This window comes from Tyto alba, unplaced genomic scaffold (genome assembly GCF_018691265.1).
Source record: "Tyto alba isolate M040663 unplaced genomic scaffold, T.alba_DEE_v4.0 Super-Scaffold_7, whole genome shotgun sequence".
Lineage (NCBI taxonomy): Eukaryota > Metazoa > Chordata > Aves > Strigiformes > Tytonidae > Tyto > Tyto alba.
This window is the reverse complement of record NW_024881328.1, coordinates 27819189-27841361: the sequence shown is the minus strand read 5'-3', so window position 1 is coordinate 27841361 and position 22173 is coordinate 27819189. Positions and strand designations below refer to the sequence as shown.

The window sequence follows — 22173 nt, the reverse complement described above, 5'->3', positions numbered from 1 at the left end:
TAGTCCCATTTCAAATGTTGTAGCTGGGGCCTAGCTCAAGAAAAAGTCTTTGTTTCCACAAAAAGAAAAATACATTAAGAGGGGAATCTAAAGGATGTATTTCCCAAAAGACTGAGAAGGAAAACAGTCAAAGGTACCTTTCACCTCTGTAGGGAAAGACATTAATTATGATTTGATGGCAGCTAATTGTAAAGGTGATCCATCACACACCGAAAGCTGTGAGAACTGTCTTTAAAGACTGCTGAAATTAGTAGGATCTTGATGCTGATCTAAATAGCCTCCTGCAGGAATGAACTAGGATGAGTGAAGGTTTCCTGTTTCCCTGACCTCTAGCACACCCACACAAGTAGACTCACTGTTAATGAAATCCTCAAACCACTCGGGAATGTGCACTTCCTTCACAGGGGAGACCTTGATGGTATTTAAATAGCTGGTAGTATTAATAGCAATAGCTGGTAGTTAATGAGGAGACTTGGGAGCTCTGGGGAGCAATGCAGGTTTGGGAACAGCTCAGGCTGTCTTCTTGTTGTCTTTGTAAACCTTGCTTCCTGTCACTTCAGTCTCCATTTCCTTTCAAGGATGAGCTGAGATACCAAAAAAATGTGACTATCTAGATAGAAGGAAACCTGTCCTGGTATAAAGTATGCCTTGGATCGAAAGTTGTAGTTGTAGCTCTGAGACTCCAATGTGTCCTTTTGATTTTCAAGTGGCAATGAGATGCCAAGGAGCCACCATTACCTGGGATAAGTGCAATCTGCTTCTACCTTGGCAGTCTAAGCTGTCTCCCACTTGGTTCCTCTCTACCTGGGAGGGTTATCATCCCATTTTAGACTTCTCTGGTGAGTGTGAGGGGAAAAGGGGGATAATCCAGCAAGACTTCCAGGGACGACTCTAACCTACCAACCAGAATAATGAAGATATCTCTAATGATGCTATGGATGGATGGATGGATGGATGGATGGAGGGAGGGAGGGAGGGAGGGAGGGAGGGAGGGATGGGTGGATGGCTATTTGTGCTAAAAGAGTTGGACATCTACTTTCATACAGAGGAAAAGGACCAAAGAATTCTTCTTGGTTTCATCATACAGAACAAGAAGCAGATTAGTAAATAGGAGGATCAGGCCTTACGCAATGACAATTGACTGGAAAAGACTGTCCTAGGTGAAACTGGTGAATCTTCAAATTGAGAAACTTTACTCTGGTTGTTTTTATGGTGTTTTTCATAGGGAGCTTCAAGCCAACCTCTGCAGATAAAGAAGAAGACCTTAAAATGAAAGAGAGTGATGGAGATTAGATTAGCACTTTGGAAGTTACAGAAGGATGAGAAAATTTGAAGTTCAGACATAAAAGCCCAAGAGTAACATAAGAAAAAAGTGACACAAACAAGGGAAATAGAGGTGATGAATCCTCAGTTGGGTGCTACTGTACCTAGAAAAATATGTGACAGGCAGTAAATCACAACATACTAAAAATATGATGGATTAATTTGGTACAATCTTCATATACTGACTTTTGCAAATATTACATGCTACATAAGACTGTGGAATTAACAAAAACTAGTGTAGCAGCATTAGAAAAAGAAATATTTCTAAAAGCAAAATGGAAAACATCCTTGATATCCATTAGATCTGGTAATATAAAACTAACAAGAACACTGCACTGAGCTGTTATCTGGTTTGCTGTCTGATTCTCTCTCCAGATTACCACTTAAATCAATAGCTCTCACATTGATTTTTCCAGCACACTGTATTCCAGTAAAAAGAACAATGCTCTGAGATGAGTCAGCTATTTGCTCCGTCTGTAGGGACTCTGGTGCATTTTCATTTAGGAAAATAAAAGCAAGAGCCAAAGTACACACAAATATATAGTAATAAGAACCTGCCTGTTGCACCATAACATGACACTGGCTCTGCAGACACAAGGGTTTGCAATAGCTTGCTGCAGCAACTACAGACCCACCTTGAGCTAGCGTAAGCTGTTGTAAGGCTGGAACCAAAATATTTGGGGATGATCTTAGACAGATAATATTTTCAGTTTAGGTGACTGCTATAGCAGAGGGGAAAAATATGCCCACATTTGACTAAGAAGCTGATCTCCATATATTTACCATGATATGTAGATCCTTGGCAGTACTGCATTTTCATTTATTTAATATATTTTCATGTGTCTGTATAGTCCATGTAACATGTACTGTAGTCTTGGTACTGTAACCAGTCATCACTATTGTCTGACACTGTTTCTGCTCCTTTTAACCATGTTAACAATTTCCTATTCTGTTTGTTATCACAACATGCAGGCTCATTTACTCTTGCTTTTTCTCTCTTGCTTATCCATGAACTCATGGAAACCAGAAACCTTTCTCTTACACAGTTTTATAATTATTTCAAGGAACTTGCAATAAGTACCACAAAAATGTTTTCAGTTCAAAGAAGAAGTAATAATATCAAGAGCTACCTGGAGATTTGGAGTCAGGCTGAAACATGACTCTCTGCAGGATTTCTCTTGACCACATCTCTGCTGCAGGCACAGAAAAGTTTGTGCTGTAGCCCCTTGTCTCTCCCACAGCTCTTCACACACTGCTGCTGTCTCGGCCTACAGGCTCTGCGCCCACCTGTGAGCTTGCCTTATTACTGGGAACTTTGAGCTAAGAGCAGCTAAAAAACTACTAAAATGCCAGAAAAATTAGCAAATGAAAAAGTTGGTCCCTCTTTTTCACTACAAGTTCTGTTTTATGGAGATTTATTATCTCCATAATAAAGTTGTAAGAATAGCGTGCAGTTATGAAGCCTGTTATTCTGAAAATACTACTAAATATTGCTATCTTCTACTGCTATAAAACTAGAATAATTTAAATCATTACTCTGTATGTCTCAGTAATGCTTTCATAACATTGTGTACTTCACATTGCTATGTTTGTCTCCTAATCTCTTAGTCTAAACAAAATAACATTCATGTTTTCATAACAATGAAGAAGAAGGAATAATGAATTTCCTACATCAAGTAATTTTTAAATAAAAAGGATAATATTTATGACAGTTACACTATGGTAAATCTGGAGCAATCCAGCCTGTTTACAGGAAGGATTATCAGCTTCCAGGTGTCCACCTGTGTGTCTGGGAATACTGTGTAGCTGAGGGTGCTAAGGTATTGAGGAGAGGCCTTTTGTGCTTTGCTTTGTTCTGTTTACAAGATATTTCGGGTTAGTTGTGACCTATCTTGAATCACATACTTTCCTACTGTTCCCTGAGAATTAAGTTGATGTAGAAGCAAACTATGCCAGGCACCAGCTTAGGTCTCAGCAGGGTATTAAAGGTAACACTGGGTAGGCTACAGTCCTTGAGAGGAGGTATAAGGATCTGTTTTACAGAGCACTTCATTTGCACAGTATTTAGTTTACGCTTGTACAGCAAAATAATACAGCAGTGAGATCAATAGGTATTATTGTTACCCATGCAAAGCTTCTTTCTTCCACAAATTATTATAATTGACTGTAAGAAGATTATTTCTAATATCCAGTACACAAACTTTAGCCCATTTTGACAAACAGATAGTAAGTCTTGTGTGGCACCTGAGTGATGTTTTAACTGTTGCTAAGACAAGTACTAGGGAACTGAATCTACAGAATGAGATACACAGAACTGGCTGATATGGGAAGTTACTTAACAAGAGTGGCAGTACTTCACACAACAAATCAGAGATCCTACCTTTTTTTTCCAGATAGTAAATTGTGTTAAGCAGAACAAATAGAAATTGAGGATATTTGTTATCTCTCACGACTCACCTGGCAGGATAACATTTGGTCTGCAGTCTGAAAAATCATCCTGCACTGACAAGTGTCAGTCAGAAGTGCTGGTGAATATCTGTAGATCTTGCTTCACTGCAAGCACCAGCAAGTCAAACTCTGCTGAGAATCATTTGAGAAACAAGGCCTAAATGTAGCTGCTCTGATCCCAGCTAATACCCTTGCTGCTTTTACATTCATTCCCGAAAAGCACATAAATCCTTTAAACATTTACCGAGATTTCTCATTTCTCCTTATCATGACATGAAAGGCTTTACACTTCTTATAACCAGATACCCAGACCACAGTTTTGGTTATTCACCTTTTCACAACTGCTTGGAATATACGATATATCAGAAATATATTCTGAGGCAGAATATACTGGAGTGGTTTAAATAAGAAAGAGAACTGTCTGGGGTCAGCACCGATAAAACTTCTGTATTCAAGGAGTTTGTTTCAAAGCTTGGCATTGAATTATCTGTTATATCAAACTAATAAAAGTTTTGAGACTTTGCAAAAACTTAAGGGGTTTTTTCAAATAAATAAATAAATTCTGTGGTGAGGATAAGTATATGATTGGTATCAGCAGACAGTCAAGGCCAGATAGTCGCTTCCGAGTGTGAAAAGAGCGATGGCTAAGCACGACGCTTTCGGGGCTGTGGTGCTCAGGGGCAGAGCCTTGGCTCAGGCCCCCTGTTCCCCCCACCAGAGGGGGCCCGGAGCCCCGGCGGGCACGGGCCACGCACCCTGCCAGGCCGGGACAGCACCCACACAGTACCTTTGAGGGCAGGTGGGGTGAAGACGCTCTGCTTCCTTTGCTTGGGAGACGCGCTCTGGGACTGGGGAGGGACAAAACACAGAGAGAGGCAGTAAGAGACGGGCATGGGGAGAGTTATCTGGTCATGGCAGCTCCGGGTCTTGCCCCACAGCTGCTTTCAGAGGGTGCACACACCAATCTGAGAAGTTTCTAAAAAAATGATATTGTATAAATCTGATGCCAACTCCTGGGCTTTCATGAATAAAGGGGAAACTAAGATTAGATAGACAAAATACATGTTTAATGGACAACCTTTATGGCTCCCAGGTAAAACAGATACAATACTACTGAATATTACCCTTTAGCCTAAAAAAAATATTGTTAAGCATAAAATTAAGATGGTCTGTGCTTTTACCAGTCTACATAGCTGATTCTTATAAGGCAAATAAATGTTTACATATATGAAAATAGTTGCAAGATTTACATTAAACAATATTCCAATTAAATACAGTGTAATGAATGATTATATGTATAGCTAAGGTAGTACTGAAATTATTAGTATATACATTTTTACATAAATGGAAGATACCTCCCCCTGTACTTTTTCAATGTATTCTATCACTCTTAAAATAATAATTTCAGCAACCAATCATTCAGCCTTTAACTGGGCCTGATTTAAGTGATATATAAAGCAGAGCAACTTTTCAAAATGAAATCAGTTACACGGGTGTCTATATTATATGAACGTGAAATATGTTTGTATGTTTGTGCAACATGCAAAAGCTATACAAAGGATAAAAAAACTGCATAAGGTCACCCGCATAGGTAGCTTTTGAAGCACCATATCACACTCCCAAGAAAAATGTTAAAAACAGCTGTGTACAGGCAAGCTTTATTTTTTCTCATCTAAGCAATTTCTAGTTGTATTTGGTCATAACGATGTTGCCTTTACGCAAATATTTGCTAAAAATGCCTTTTTCCCTGAGTACTTTGAATGCTAGTCTGTGAATTTTAATCAGATCTATTTCTTCAAGGAACATTTGAGACAGCTCTTAAGAAAACCACTTTCACACAAGTATGGCCCTACCTTATCACAATGGATGGAATGATAACATTTATAAATAAAATATTGTCTTCTTTTGAAAGAGAAAGCTATTTATAAGCACTGTGGAATAGGTTGTTGATCCTCCCTCCGGTAAATCTTTATAAGTCTATATTTGAGTCCAAATTTGAAACAATCAATACCTCCTACTGCTATTTAAAGCTCTGCCTGCTTCTCTGAGCAATGGGTGAAGGAGAAAGAGATCAGGGAATTGCAGGAGCTATGCAAGGGGAAGTTGGAAAAGGAGATCGGAGCAGCCAACTTTTAACTCTTCTGCAAACTACAGCAATACATTGCCTGCTGTAGGCTTCGCAAATGGTGGGGAGAGGAGAGAGGAGTTTGCAGTGTGTTTGTAGACCAGCAGTGATCTGCAGACCCAAAGCAATGCTGGATGAGGTGACCTGGCAGTGTCACCTCGGGCCAGGTTTGCTATGTTTTGCCAGGGCATGACAGCAAGGCAGGGGGGAAACTTGCCTTTCTCAGTTCCCTGCTGCAGAGAGAAGGGAGAGCCGGCAGAGCTGAGATGCAACACAGCTTTACACAGCCCTGGTTTGAAAGCAGTGGTTCTTAAAAGTCTGTGTTACTCAAGATGGCCTGACAATGTAAAGAACAAATATTAACCAGGATGAATCAGTGAGTTTCAAAGGGGTTTTAACAATAGACATGTTTTAACAATAAATATATTTGAAAAAAAAAAAAAAATTCACTTACCTCTGCCTGTGAGATGTTTGTTCTCTTCTCATCTTTTTCTAGAGGAGGAAAAGATATGGAAAGAGAAAAGTTAGTACAAAAGTGTTTTTGAGTGCTAACCCTTGCGACTCTGCCCTGAACCCTACAGCACTATTGCAAATAAAAAGTCACTCTTCCCATTTGCAGCTTTTCTTTCTCTTTTGTGTATCTCAGAAAACCAGAGGCCCTGGTTAGCATTTAGACATAAGCATTACAGGGAAAGCACTTAACTCTCATTTTTTCTCTGTGAATTAACAGCAAGTGATGGAGTGCCTTTAGGAGCAGGTCCTTTGGCCAGGCTTGCAGCAGGGCTCTGTGCTCACCAGTGGCTGTCAGGATACGTGGCTGCTTTGCCTGGGGACTGCGCTTTCTTCTATAGTCGGGAAAGTCTTGGTTGCCAAATGGTGTGCAGCTAACTCATGAAAGTTTCTACTGGACTCAAATAATAATAACCATCTCACCTCAGATAAATTATTAATACACCAATACTAGTACTGAAGAGCACCTAAAAGTAATATGTAAAATTAAAAAAACAAAGCTTAACAAACACTAATATTTAATCTCAAAAGTTTCATGACATTATTGGACTGAAATTTTTTTCTGGAACTGTTTACTTTTGTTGCCTTAATTTGCTTTGCACTATAGGCATGGCAGAAATGGTCAATACCAGAGGTTTCTAATTAAAATAATAATCTCTGAGAATCTGTCTGAATAACTAAGTAAAACTGTATAAGGCATAGGGTCAAGGGTCTTCCTAACCCTTGCACTTAACCAGTTTTTACATGAGATTAAATTATTTTTCTACTGTTGTCTTGATGTGGTTAATGACCAGAAAGTGTCTGTCTTCTGATAATGATTTCCCAAACATTTGATGAAGATCATGTAGGACCTTTGATGCATAGTAGTTTGGAGTTTTAAAATAAGATGCCATTGAAAACAGACTCATCAACCTCTACTGTATCAACACCCTTTCTAAAATTTTCCACTTGCAGATAGCACTGTGCAACTTCCACTGAGGTGTGGCAGATCTGTAAATGTAGGTCTGAGGGAAGAATTAGGTTTTGGAAATAACACTTTATCTAACTTATTTTCTAGATATTGGGTGCTTGTCATGTGCTGTGTGTGAGGGGATGAGCCAGTCTGGGCAGATGGATTGCATTTTCTACTGTATTCTTTACCATTGTATACGTGTATCTTGCAAGCATTAATTGACTTACTGGATTTTTTCAACGTATATACTTCCCATTCCTTTTATATGAAAGACATTCAAATGACATACTAGAGGTTAAAAAGTATAGTTGAAAACAGTGCTGATTACTGTTTTCCATAGTCCCACAGATACAGAATTAGACAGGACAATCAGGAGGCCGGTTCCTGCCATTGACATTTGTATGAACTTTGGTAAGGTGACTAATCTCTTCCTTGACTTCCCTACCTGTAAATAAGTATAGCAGTGCCTATTTAAGTATAGCAGTGTCTATTTGCTTTTGTAAAGCACTTTGGGATATGAAATTAGGCTGGCTAAATAGGTGATTATTTATCTGCTTGTAATCTTTCTTCTTAGTTGTATACCAAACAGACACGGACTTCAATGATTCAACACTGGATAATTTTTTTTTTTAGCTCAGGATCCTGGATTTAGTTTGGAGGCTGAAATTTGAATAAATCAGGAACTTCCAGCAGAGAACAATGAGAAGTAAGTTATGTTCCATTCCTTCCTGAAACTCTAAACTTGCTCAGATTAAGAAATATGTTTGGTAAAGCCAAGATGAAGCTTGCATAAGGAACAAAAACTTCAATCAGCAGCTTCATCATGTTTCAAGTCTTGTTCCGAAGGATGTACACAACTAACCCTTTGGGCTTGCACACTTAGTGCTCTTACTGGGGTGACATTAAACCTACCAGAACTGGAAAGTTTCCAGCATTTCCTTCCACCTGGCAGAACTTATATGACAGGCAACTTTGAGGACAAAAACTGGTCCTATATGGAGTTAGAGAAATCATTCTTGTTCACAGGGCAAATAGGGCCAATGAATAACATCAGACAATATGGAAATTTAAAAATGACTTACAAAATCACACAAACAAATTTTTAAATCCAGTAAACAAAGATCAGAAATGAACCTAAAGGAACAAAAGAGACAAACTTGATGACATGAAGTCTTTCAAGTGAGTTGTGAGATGAAGAGGAAGGTAGAGCTGGATGGAGATGTAGTTTGGTCAGTAGTACATTTTGGCACACATTTTTGAGGACAGAAAGACAATTGCATGTTTATTTTTGACAGGCATTTTGATGGGTAAGACTCAATGGAGAGTATCAGTTTGATCCCTGAGTGCCATAGAGTGAGGCAGAAAGTAGAGAATAAACAAAATCTCTGCAGAGGAGGAGGAAAAGATGAAAGGCAAGGGGGACATGGAAGGAATATAGAAGCGCTTGTGTGTAGCTGAGGTAGTAATGAGATACAGGGACGGTGGGGTTGTAGCAGAAGTAAAAGGGGGAATTTAGTGGTAACAGAAATCAGAGCTGGAGTGCGGTGTGGGCTGGAGTTCAGTCAAGAGCTCTGACTGGGGAAATATTTAAAGCCATATTGGTCTAAGTGAAGGATTACATTAATACTGGTGTGAACATTCTTCCTTGGAAAAATAGGGTTTTTTCAGTATAACTTATAATGCTTTGAAATCACTCTAAATTAATGAAAGCATGCTCTTATAACATTCTTACTGAGAAAGTGCCCTTGTGAGAGTCAATGTATGCTCTCACTACAACAGGTCAGTTCTGGCATCAAGAGATTCTAGGCAGCAAATCTCTGTGACAACAGAACTTATGATGAGAATGGAAGTTACAAGGTAAGAAACAACATTATCAGTTATCTACTGAAAATCAGGCATATTCACCTATGGAAGTCAAACAAGCCATACATTTCCCACCCTTAAATTCCTCTCAAATCCATTGGCAATTATAAGCTGAACTTCTTAGAGCTTTAACCATAAATTCTTCTTGAGAGGGGTCGGGAAATAACCAGAAATAACAGACTGTGATATGAAATCCCTGGTTTCTCTACATCCTTCAGTTCCCATTGACTACTGTGCACTCAGGATTCTGCTCACAAAAAATCATAGTTGGACAGAATGAGAAATTTCCTTATCATGTTTATAACTAGGTAAATATATCACAGAGAATGTGAATTTAAGTGATAAACTATATCTTTCTTATATGAAACAAAACACAAGCTATCAGTAGATAACTTCTCCCTACAGATTTGCTCTCTTTTTGGGGGCAGTAGGGAAGAAGACTTATTACTGATTCTCCATTTTCTTCCCTCACAAACCATAACATTTCTTACAGAACACAATACAGCTGTATTATATTCCAAATCTGAACATATGGCATTTTTCCAGTTTAACTTATTCTTGGATGCTCTAATTAGCTAACAAAAATCTGATTACTGAAGTAATTTCTTGACAGTTCTTGTATTTTTGTTTTAAAGTAGCATAATATAAATCATGTGAAGAGCCGAGAAGAGATTTGTACATACCCAAGTTTCTGGAAAGTTGAGGTACATAAAAACAAAATTGGAGCTTCGTTTAGAGAGTTTTTACACCTGTGTTGAGGAAAAAGCAGTTGAGGACTTTCCCCTGTGCTGGGTGAATAATATGTGAAGCTAGTGTGACCCTTACCTCATGGAGACTGGACTAGCACCTGGCAAATAAGTTTCAAGTTTTAGTCAGTGTCCTCAGGAAAAGAAATACTTCATGTTCATTAATGAAAGGTTCAGTCTAAAGGATATTTCCATCAGTCCAGATATGTACACAGACTTTCTGAAATGAAGCCTTACTTCTTTAAGAAGAGACTTTTCTGAAAGTTCATCTACTTGCACAGAGCCCTTTTCAATATTAGACCTCTAAGCTTTAGTATTTACCCAGGGTAAAATTTCACCCACTTGCAGGAAAACTTGTAAGATTTGTCCTGGCTATATTGCTGAAATATGAAGAAAGAAACACCAGGGGATTTTTCGCCCAAATGCTCTTGTTAGCAGAGTTCCTTTGAATGTTTATTAGCACATCCACTCAGCCAAGATAATATAATAAGCCGAGCTACCCCAAAGGTGTCATTATATGAGATCAGAAAGGAGCTGAACGGAAGTAAGCTGGTTGTAGCCAGGGTGACAACCGTTTCACGTTGCTGATCACTTTTTCCATGAATCTCCACTGTTGTACAAATGGCATGACCATGCTGGGGGAAGACTTGTGGTCGTTTTAGAGTAAGATCAAAATTCATCTGACTCTCTTCTCCCACTGGATAATGTTAATGCACTTGGAGCAGCTATGCAGGGCAAGAGGTGACCTATTTTAAAAGACCTGGCCTCTGATATCACCCATGGGCTCTGCAGTGGAGTCATCCAGCAAAGGCTTATCTCATCCAGCTAATTACTCTGCTTTCTTTCCCTTGGCAAGAGCAAATAAAAGCCTTTTCTGTAGGGTTTCAGTCATACACTGGAGGAACAGAACAAGTCAGACGGTCCAGCTTTTACACAAAATAAACTCAGCAAGAGGATAGTATAATTGTTGAAGAAAGCTTCTTGTAGAGAGCTTGGAATTTTCCTTGGGAAAACAAAGCTGAGGAGTTTCAGGTAAAAATCACGGGGGGCTGAGTAGGGCTTTTGATTCAGTTAGTTTTTCTCACACTGTCTAAATTTCCCCTTAAAAATAATAAACACAATACTCTTCAACCGCTCAGATAGTGGAAATAGCCCATGAGCTACATGTCTATAGCAGGTTTTAGTTAAAGGATGATTTAAACAAGAACAGTTGGAATCTGAAAGAAATTAGCCTGAAGAGAGACTTTAAGAACCCAATATCACTGTCATTCTGGAGCATCCTTACAATCCTGCCTCCACTCCTGTGTAAACAGTGCCACTGGAGAGAGCAAAGTAGATGAACAGAAACAAGGATCTAGCCTTTCACATGCAAACTTTAACATAGAACACTCCAAGCTAGAGACAAATCAGACAATGCTGCTGCTATGAAATAGTTGAGCCAGTTTAATTTCATTTCATCAGTTTTGATAAAACGTCTCCATGGCCAAACAGTACTATGTCCATGAGCAAAGCTTTCTCTCTCAAAAATGTGAAGGAAATGAACCAATTGCTGTGACTTCCGATCAATATGCTCAATGATGACATGCAGTTGGAAAAGGAAAATAATTTTCCTGGCTCTGGCTCCACTTAGCCATCTACTGTGATGAAGAGGAGGGTGGCTCTCTCCTCCCGCTGCAGGGTTGGGGGATGCTCCTGTGCTTGGGCAGCAGGCTGCAGAGTTCTGCTCCCAGCCTTGCTGTGTGCTAATTGTGCAACAAGTCAGATCACCTGTTTCAAAACCTTGCGTTTAAATGGCACAGAAACATGCAATTTTAGGAACTAAGAAAATAAATTGATACTTTTCCAAATAATTCTTCATTCTCCTGCCAAATACCTGAAATTTTCTGAAAATTTGGTTTCAGTCATTTCACTTTTCAATTTATTCATAAGTAAAATAAGAATATTTTTAAATCTACCAGCTTGCCTCTCTGGTGTTGGACCACCACTGTTTGTTCTTGACATTGATATTTGTAAAACAAGCTCATTGAAATCTGATTTAGAAATTGGAATAATTTTATTTGGTTTTTCTGCTATCAAAACTACTTTTCCTTTCTTCCAGAAGACAAAGTAAGATCAAAAAAAAATATTTAATGCTTTGCTTTTGCCAGAGTTCTAACTATACATTGCCAAATCAGCTAGCTTCTCATTGCTTTTTAATAAACCACTGAGGTAAGTAAAGGAAAAAAGTCCAAAAAGACAAACATAACAAATGCTTATGTAGTTAATTGTTTGACTTTTGCTTGCTGGTTTTTATTTGCCTGTATTTATCAATGAAAACTTGAATATGGGTATAGATGTAATTACATTTCATTACAAAAAAATATCCCGGTAAGACCTCCTGGCATGAGCACGTTTCTGAAAATCTTCACATTGCAAAAGCACCTCATTAAACTCTAGTATCCCAGCTGCTGTGGTAAATGTAGCTGGAGGGTCTGGTCCCCTCCTCAGCCAAGTGCTGACAACAGAGTGCGTACATTGCGGTTCTGCTGCATCTCACACACTAATCAGCATCTAAATTACTGCCTGGCCCTTTAGGGAAGACTTATAACAAGATTTGTGTAGGAAATATTAATAAAAACATAGGGGAGAGAGGAATTTGCTATATACACAAGCATTAGCATGCTTATCGTATCAAGTGTTGCAGTTAAGGTATGTAGCATGGGAAAGGTCCCACATTACCCTGACAGTACCATCACCAAGACCCCTCATCACTCTGGCATAGACATCATAGGGTAGCTTTCCAAACTAGCTCCTGACTGTGACCAGCCCTTTGTAGTTCACTAAAATGCCACAGGACAGACAAATCAGCTGTTTGGACATTTAAAATGTTCTTTCCAGGTAAATTAGCCCATTTATATTTACATAGCTCTGTATTTCCCACCTTCAATATTCAAGTAGTCATTACTAGTACTGAGAATGGGGGCAGCAATATCCTTTGTTAGACCAGTGGTCCTCAAACTCAACCTCTAAATGAAAAGAATGATCATCCTTTTCCTCCCAACACACACAACAACATCTGATCCAAACAGCATCTGTAGCTCTGAACAACACACAGACAGTATCCAAGGTCCCACTTTCAACTGCACAGTCACAAGAATATGAAAGAAAACCACCTTTCATAAATTACACAGATCAAAATCTCTTTAAAACATACATTACATTTTGATATCATAATCTGGTTTGGAAGAAACTGGAGACATTACAAACCTCAAATGTGAATCTAAATGTATTTGTTTACATCACACAAATCTCAGAAGGGAATTATAGTGCCTGATTCACCACTTTGTTATTCCAGTTTCATGCCAGACTCATGGAAATCATTCTAGTTTCACTGGCATTAAACATATAATAGACATAAACAGAATATAACAGTGATGAATCAGGTCTGCAGCCTTACCACAGAGCAGTCATGAATTATTACAAGAAGCACAAAAAAATCATCTCTCTCAAGCATTTTGTTTTCAACTTTTCATTCTCCGTCCCTACGATACCTGTTAAATATAAATAGAAACCAAACTCTAAATAAGTCACGTAAATAAAACTTCTTAAAATATATATTGGAAGACAATTCAAATTTAATAATTTATTTTCTCTCTTCTATTAATAAGGACTGAGTTGTTCTGTCTGCCTTCTTGGAGTTACACATCTGCCTGCCTGTGGTCTTCCAGCTGCTGCCAGCTATGTCCAACTTTTTCTGATACTGTCTTGGCTTTGAATGACAGAACACAAAACAGGCTTCATGGAAAAACCTGTCATGAAAAAATCTTTCCATGCAGAAGTTTCTTTTCCTCATAGCCCAAGAGGTCTGGTTCTGTAGCCCTGCTCAGTGAGAGAGTGAGGTGAACAAGGAGCGTGGAGCAAACCTTCATGACATGAAGTCCCTCATTCATCATATGTGGACAATTACAGACTTGGCAGGTCTTCCCAGAGAAAGTAATCAACCCAAGGAGAAATATGCTTGAAATAAACATATTGTTTGGATAACTAATGTAAAGATTGACTTTAAATCACAGTATAAACAGTTCTTGGCTTGAAGTTGCTTTCTTCTAGTTGCTTTCTAAGCAACACAAACTCCCCTTTGGTGAGGGAAACAGAGATAGCTTTCAAAGAACAACTGAATAAATAAGAGGAACCAGGAAGAGGTAAGTAAAAATCTTCCTTTGCACTTGATATCTCAGCTGAGACATTTTCTGGACCCAATATAAATCTCTTTTGGAGATTGACACCGAGCTAAACATTTCATATAATTTGCAGATGACTGGTGTTGACTCATGACATCGGAGCCAGGAGGAACCTCTGGCAAGACCAGAGGGTGTCACTGTGTGCAGAAGCTCCAGGTCAGGGTCTGCCTCTATGTTGCTTCAGAGCTTCCTTAAATTAACTTATTCCAAAAGAATATCTTTTTGTTAAAAGCAAAGAACTTCTTTCCATTTCCAGCACAACAGAATTAAGCTTAATCACAAGTCTCCACTGTCTGTTACACTCCGACCCTCTGCAAAGAGGAGTTCCATCAGCTGGGCATCAAGGGGAGCTGAGCAGTGCTCCAGGCAAAAGGAGTCCAGCACAGGAGTTCACCACATGTGGAGGGCTGCTCAGTGCAAATACTGTGGCAAATCTATGGTCTGCATCAGCTAAACAAATCAGGCAAAATAGCATTTTTGAGGGAAGACAGGAAATCATTTTATCGCTGACCTTACTAGGCCACAAGCAACAGGAAGTTTTGCCATTGACTTAAAAGTCAAGCTTTTATCCTAGATGAGTTTGGAAAAAAAAAACAAACAAACAAGCAAAAAACCCACCCACCCACCCAACAAAACAAAACAAAACAAAACAAAACAAAACAAAACAAAACAAAACAAAACAAAAGAAAAAACCCAAACAAACAAAAAACCCCCCCAAAAAATGCAAACTACTTTTCATTTAATAAACTAGTACTAGAGTTAATGCAACTGGGAAAGAACTTCAGCCATATGTAAACTGGCTTCTTGGTGAGAACTCTTACTCATTATCTAAACTAAGTAATGACACTCACAATAATATTCACTGCATCTTTGAAAATCCAGGTTAATTCATTCAACTAGGCAAAAATAAGCGAGACAAACTGAAGAAAACCGCTGTGATAGGTGATGTGGATTTTAAAATCCTTGGCCTATTGGGAAGGTTGATGATAAACTCAAGTCTCAAAATGTACAAAGACTTAAAAGATACATGATGATCTACATATAACCCTCTTTTACGCACATCTATTTAGGATGATTCAAATTTATCTTTTCAAATGAAATATACATAACAAATATTCCCTTATTCTTGAAGAAAATAAATGTAAACCAGGGTGACACTGATTTTCTGGCATGAGCCAGAATGGGATCTTGACAGGCAGCATTTCTGGGTACCACAGGTGATGCTGGAGGGACAAACTGAACTACAAGAAAACCTTGGAGAAATAGACTTTCACAGAGATATGGAACAAGTCAAAGGCCAAGGACTGGAAAAGAGACCTAAAGCACAATGTGGTGTCTCAAAGTTTGTCCAACTATGTAGAAGGAGAACTCACCTCATTATAAAGTGACATTGACACAGTCTATTCTGACACAAAAACAGATGTCAATAAAGATTATATCTTTGCTGCAGAGTAAAGGCAGTTTCCATACTCACAGCATAACCTTACCTGGCCTGAAACCTGACAGTGAAAGAAAAGACTCTCACAAAGGAAATAGGAAGGCAGTGGAGATAAAGACAGCTTCTGAGAGGTTAGAGGAGGGCCAGAGCTGTTGAGTGACTGTCAGCAAATACTCAGAAACATGTTCAAAGAGCAGAAACATGCCTCTGAAATTAATGTGCCTAAGCAAAACAGACTGCCAGAATACTAAATGTTTGCAAATGATGGCTGCTGTTTTACCAAGTTTTACCAAAGCAGGCACACAAAAACTTCCCAAATAGCTTTCAATTACTTTGTCCATTGACTAAGTCATAACAATGTATTAGTTTGTGGAAAGACTTAACACATTCATTAAGTATTTTCAAATACAGAAGGAAGCTAAGTATCTTGAGAAGACAGTTACCCAGAGTTGTGAATTCAACAGTAATACTGAATAATATTAGTAATGTGTTACTTTCCAGATGTTCAGTCTATGTTCAAATGACATATTGAAGAGATTGAATATCAAAACACAACTGAACCAAAGATCATGAATAAAAATCCATGATTACCAAAAATATAATACTAGCTCATCCCCTGATATACATTTAAACCATTTTCTAATAGCTTCATATGCAGGAATCAGTTTTGATGGAAAATGGCTCAGAATTCACCCAGCAATTTCAATCTTTGTATTGGAGTTACAGCTGCAATAGCTATCACTGAGAGCAGTTCCTTTCTTGGTTGTCAGCTGTAGGAGTATTCTAAGCTCTAAAATAAAAAGCAGCAGCAGCAGCAGCCACCAAAGTGAAAAAAGTCAAACATTTCTTAGCATACTATATCTCATGAAGCCAATAAAAAAAATATTGTAGCTTAACAGTTTTGTATTGTACATTCTGGAAAGTGACATTTGCCAAGGGAGAAGAAAACAAATGTGAAACAATAAAACTCTTCCTTAGCCAGTGATTATTATTGCTGCCTTTGCAGTTTCCTTCCTTTTGGAATAATACCTCAAGGATTTCAGTAAGAATGTATTGTAAAGATAGTCCTGGCCAATGTTCATGGCTTGCTTGTGGTTAGAATGCACATGCATAAAGCTCCTCACATACATGTATCATGCAGGAATCAAGTGAGCTACTAATAATAGTACTTCTTGGGGTTTGTGACCCTTTTTACAAAAAGAAGATGCAAATACCAGTTTTGTAAATTCACTGGTTTTCTAAGCTTTCAGAGAGTCAGCAAAACGAGGTTCCATAAACTCATTCTCACCATCATCACGACTAGGTGGGATTGAAAGACGTCACAGTCATTAATTCCTGTGGTATGACTGCATCCCAGAAATCCCAGGGAAAACATGGACAAAGAGTGAGCATGTAACTGTGCGTCATTCTGCTACTATGATATTTTCTCGATTCTTCAGTAAAGCCATTTGAGAAAAATATTAGAAGTGACGATTTTAGATACAGACACATAAACAGCATTTTGAGGGGAAGAAGGGGAAAACAGAGCTCCTTCCAATAGACATATAGTTTAATTCTACCCTACAACTACTTTAGTTACTATAAAAAGAGACTTGGCTAGTCCAGCTGATCTTCTTTCCACCAGCTAGTGACACAGACAGTTCAGACTCACAGGAAGGCAAAGCTAAGCTCTATACCTCCCTGCAATGTCTCTGAATTTCTGCAGCCCTGTGAGTTGGCAAAAACTGTCATGATTAATAGCTTCAGTTTGTTTAGAGCTTCTGCTAGCTTTCAGTCCAGATTCATTATATTCCTGCTTTTGGTGTGTTTTGAAATGAAGCTTTAACTTCAGTTACTCCATATAAAGAGTTAAATTTTTAATCTGAAAGCTCAATAAATGGGGCTATCTTGATTGATGCTTTAAGTGCAACCCCTTCCCAATATTCTGAACATAATGAGGTTAGTGCTAAAAGCTGGATTCTCTCTCATCTGTCTGCATTATCTATTTATTCCGCACACGTCACCATGGTAAATGAGTGCTGCATTAAGTACTAAATAGTAGAGGTCAGACAAACCCTATGTTACTTTTTTTTTCTCCCTCAGCAAGGCTGAAACACTTATTAATGGATTTTAGTTTATTACCTGATGTAAAAAATATATATATATATTGCATTATTGATATATAATTTAAGCATAATCTCAGAACAAACTAATATGACATTCTTATTCAAAACCTTCTGTCTTGCAATGTTTAAATGGACTTAATTTCAAATAGTCTCTAAAATTTGTTACGACTTTAAAAAAAACCACTCAAAATACAAACAGAATATTTGCCACAGTCTAAACTGGACCTATTTTTATTCAAAACATTTGGTTTTTTGTTTGTTTTTTAAGTGTCACAAACCCCTCACTCAATACTCATGTAGCTATACTAAATATAGTTTAAGTATTTTCACTATAAGGAGTAGTTAATGACACCTAGATACTTCATTTTTTAAATATAAAACTCACCATCTATTCAGAATTCTCACCAAAACAAACTGTATGAGGTGTATATGTATTTGACACAATGTAAATCTGTTAGAGTTCCTCTAGCAAAATAATAAGGCTTACAATGCAATGAAGTGAGAATCTGTCCAACCGACTTCCACACCAGGTTAGGTAGTTTTGCACACTGCTATTCTCTACCCAAGGCACAACTTTTTGTCATGTTAATACACACAGAGGTGATAACAGAGGTAAACAGTCAAAAAGCTTATCAGTCTTGATGCTGAATAATCAAGCAGCTGGAGATCTGTAACATGAAGCCATATATATTTAAAATTATTTGCAAATAATCTCCTGTGGTGACAGAAGGCTGTTGCTATGGTGCTTTTGTATAAGGAACAAGGAAAACAGATTAAAAGTACAAGGTTCAACTCTAAAAATACCTCCTTCACTTTCAGATAGTTCCATGGACGTTGACCCTTCCAACACAAACCCAACAGGAGACAGGGAGCAGGAGAACAAGTAATGTCATGGTACACATTAGGAGCTTGGCTGCACTGATAAAAAAAATAGTAGGTTGATTCACCTGTTGGGGATTTAAGGCTGGAACAAGAGAAAATGATTAATACAATTCCACCCACACTGGGAGAGAATAAAACTTTTTTTTGGCTTTGCGTCCTCTCATCCATACCCCTTCTCTGACCTAGGCCTGAGACCTAGTTGTGAATATCCAACATCTATTTCCAGTCTGCCAGGCTTGCTCAGACCTTTCCGCAGACTAGAGCTTTCCCACATGGTGTTTGCATCCTGCACCCCCCTGTCTCACAGAGGGAAGGCAGGGCTCTGATGAACAAGAGAAACTTATTCTTGTTTTGACTAAATGTACTCACTTCAGCCAACTAGACCGTAGTCAGTAGAAGCAACTAAACATACAGGAGATATGTCATGTAAAATGTACCTACGCAGTCATCATTAAACACTGAAAATGAAGGAAGCATAGATAAAAATAAACACAAAAAATGAAGTAAAATAAGTGAATTTTGACCAGAACATGCACAACATCTTCTTGTTTTGACTTTGTCTGAGCAGTTCTCAGACCCTTCTTGTTAAAGCGTTACTAAATAACTAAAGAGACAATCTACACTCTACTTGGACACTATATGAAATAATGTTTCCTACTGTTTCACACTATGTGTTTTTCACAATGACTAAAATGTTCCCAAGGAAAGTTTCAATTTGTGAACTGATGTGTTCATGACCTCAAAGAACAGTGAAAATGCATCTGCCTGCTTTGATGATAACCTTCAGTTTAGGCACAGCAGAGCCTAGTGCATCCCAACCAACACAAGCCTAGTCCTCTGGCTTGCTGTCTTTACTGTACTGCAGGGAGCATGACAGCTCTTATGGCATGTGATAACAATGACATAATCCTCACATTCTCATGAAAATGGAGCATTTTCATGAAAGAAGCTAAGGAAAGCCTTAAACTTTTTTTTTTCTTTTCTTTTTTCTTTTCTTTTTTTTTTTTTTTTTTTAATTTATTGCTTCTGTTTGGAACCTATGAGCTGTCGCTTCTGGGTTACATTAAAAGCAGCTCAAGCACAGTTTCCTAAGTTTTTTCTTGTTTTCCTTTTTTTTTAAGTCCTCGAACTTTTTATTTTCATGAATCAGATCATGGATTCTTTACTCACACTGCATATGTGTGAGGAACTTATGCTGTGGCTTGTCCCAGGGACTTCTGTGAGCCTGAACTGCAGAGTAAATTCAAAGTAAACCAACTGACAGAGCATCTGAATGTAGTGTATATAGGTAAGAAAAAGGGATGTGGTTTGCCACTGAACAGCTGCAGTCACACATCAGCCTGCAAACAGCAGGATATTTTCAAGCACAGACATTTTCATCTCTGTTCGGGAATCCCTATCACCTGTCAGGTCTTTTGCAATGTTTGCTTTACATATTTCATTGTTTCCAGCACAGGCCGAAAGAACACGAAGGTCCTCACTGACCTGACCAGCAGTGCCTGATCTCTGAGCACCCTGGTGCCACTGGTAATGTACACTGAGCTGTTCCAGTCCTGTGGTGTGAGGGGACACAAATCTTTTTCATTGTTTATTGCCATACCTCCACAAACTTTTAGACTGAAATAAAAACAGACAGCACACTTAAATGGTATCCACATTTAGGATATAGAAAGGCCAACTATTTTGGAAAAAAAAAAAAAAATTAATGACAGTTTTTATTAATGTACTGCTTTTTCTGAATGCTTTATTACCACATTAGAAGCCTACATTTGCAATTGAAAACAGCTGCTGTTTGGCTTACTTTCTATTTCCTGAACCAAAGTAAGCAGTATGTCCTACCAGAGCCTCAAGCTTTTGAAAAACATATCAGTTTTCATGGACTGTGAGACCAGGAATTCTCTGATGATTCAAGTTTCAGTGAGACATTTGCCTGAGAAAGCATAGCAGAACTGTTTGACAATGCCCAGAAACAGCTGCCTCCTACTTAGTAGGTCTTTTTTGATTCCAGTTTATTTTGTCTTGGCAGGAAAAAAAAAAGTGATTATTAGATCTAAAACAAACATATTCATTCACGTAGAAGCATAGTCTAACACATATTAATCACAAACATTAATTCTGGATCGAGCATATTGCATTTATCCCCTCAAGAATGCTGTGCTGTATAGTTTGCATCACCAAAAAAGCTCATCTATACGTAGTAATGGGATTTGTTGTGTGGGGAAAGTCTGGGAGTATCTAGAACCAGTTTGGCATGAAAGAATTTACCTACTTTGGGTTGTCATGAGATTGCCACAGGTGTAAGGACAGTTTTTCCTCCCACTATTCATCTGGCTGTGTTGTTTGCTACTGCACTAAATATTGAGGCTTCTTCTGAGGCATCTCAACAGACCTCTGGGGAAGTGGCAATAAACTGAAAGGCACTAATCCCTCTCTGGACAACAGAAAATCGGCTGGAAACAAGACAGAAAAACTGCTAATGTCCAAAGACAAGCTGCAAGCAAGTTCCTTGTCTGGAAAGAGGTACAGATTTCTTATCTTCAAGTTATGAATTCCAACCTGTAGAAAACTCAGATGTACTGAATTGTAATTGGAATATATGTTTTATGTTGCTTTTGCAGTGATAATATACCCTTTCTGCCTTGAAATGAGATTTGTAAAATACAAAAAGGCAGCTCTGGAGAAGAGTTATCAAAACATATTGCTATGCTTTTCTTATTTCCAGACACCAAGTAACATTTACATTACAAATAAGGAAGTCAAAACAGGCAACTAAGCAGAAAGGAGAGTTGGAAACAACAAATACATAGAAAATTCAAAAAGGTAAAAGTTTATCCTAATGTTTACCCATATTCTAATGCTTCAAAAAGACTGAACACTTTGACACAAGTTGAACAGCCTTTGCCAGCCAGACTGTTTGATGTTGCATTGGCTCTGTGACAAAGCCAGTCGGTACAGGAACGCTGGCATTGTTTTCTGATCAAAGTGAGCCCTAATGGCATTAAACCTGAGTTGTGGTCTGACGTGTTTTCCACCCTCAACTGTCATTTCTCTACATTGCCACCAGCTCTTTCTTGAGCTGTTGCAGTCCGATATTCTGCTAGTTTAAAGCATGGTCGGACTTTTATTTCAGATGATAAGATCTGATTTTCACATATATTCTGCTATGCTTGGTAAGGAGACAGGAGGTTGTGAGTGTATTATGACGGTGCACAAAAGCTTGCTTTCAGGATATGGTGATAGTAAGTTTCTCTTGGCTCCAATGATATTGCAAGAGAAAGAGGAAGCAGGAGATCTTTAGCAATTTTTGGATTAAGCCCTTGTGCAGCAGCATAGTTAAATGTGTCTTTAAAACTAAGCATATGTTTATGCACCTTTTATAAAGGACAGACATGCAAAAACTGTGGCTGTAGCAGGATATGAGAGGGTCACCCCATTAACCCATGCAGGCATCCTGCACAGGATGAGAACTTGCACATTTTTGTAGTTCTGTCCACTAATATTTGTCTTTGCTTTCATAGATAGTAAAAGGGTCTTATAATTTCAAATAAAAGTAAAACTAAT

At 38.3% G+C, this 22173-nt stretch overlaps 1 protein-coding gene across 1 annotated transcript in view; it reads right to left on the bottom strand.

The window, feature by feature from the left end:
• PPP1R1C (protein phosphatase 1 regulatory inhibitor subunit 1C) overlaps positions 1–22173 on the bottom strand; it is a 53095-nt gene that overhangs the window by 25042 nt on the left and 5880 nt on the right. Inside the window, 2 exon segments of the mRNA XM_033010785.2 lie at positions 4559–4619; positions 6351–6388. Coding sequence (XP_032866676.1) covers positions 4559–4619; positions 6351–6388 — 99 coding nt within the window.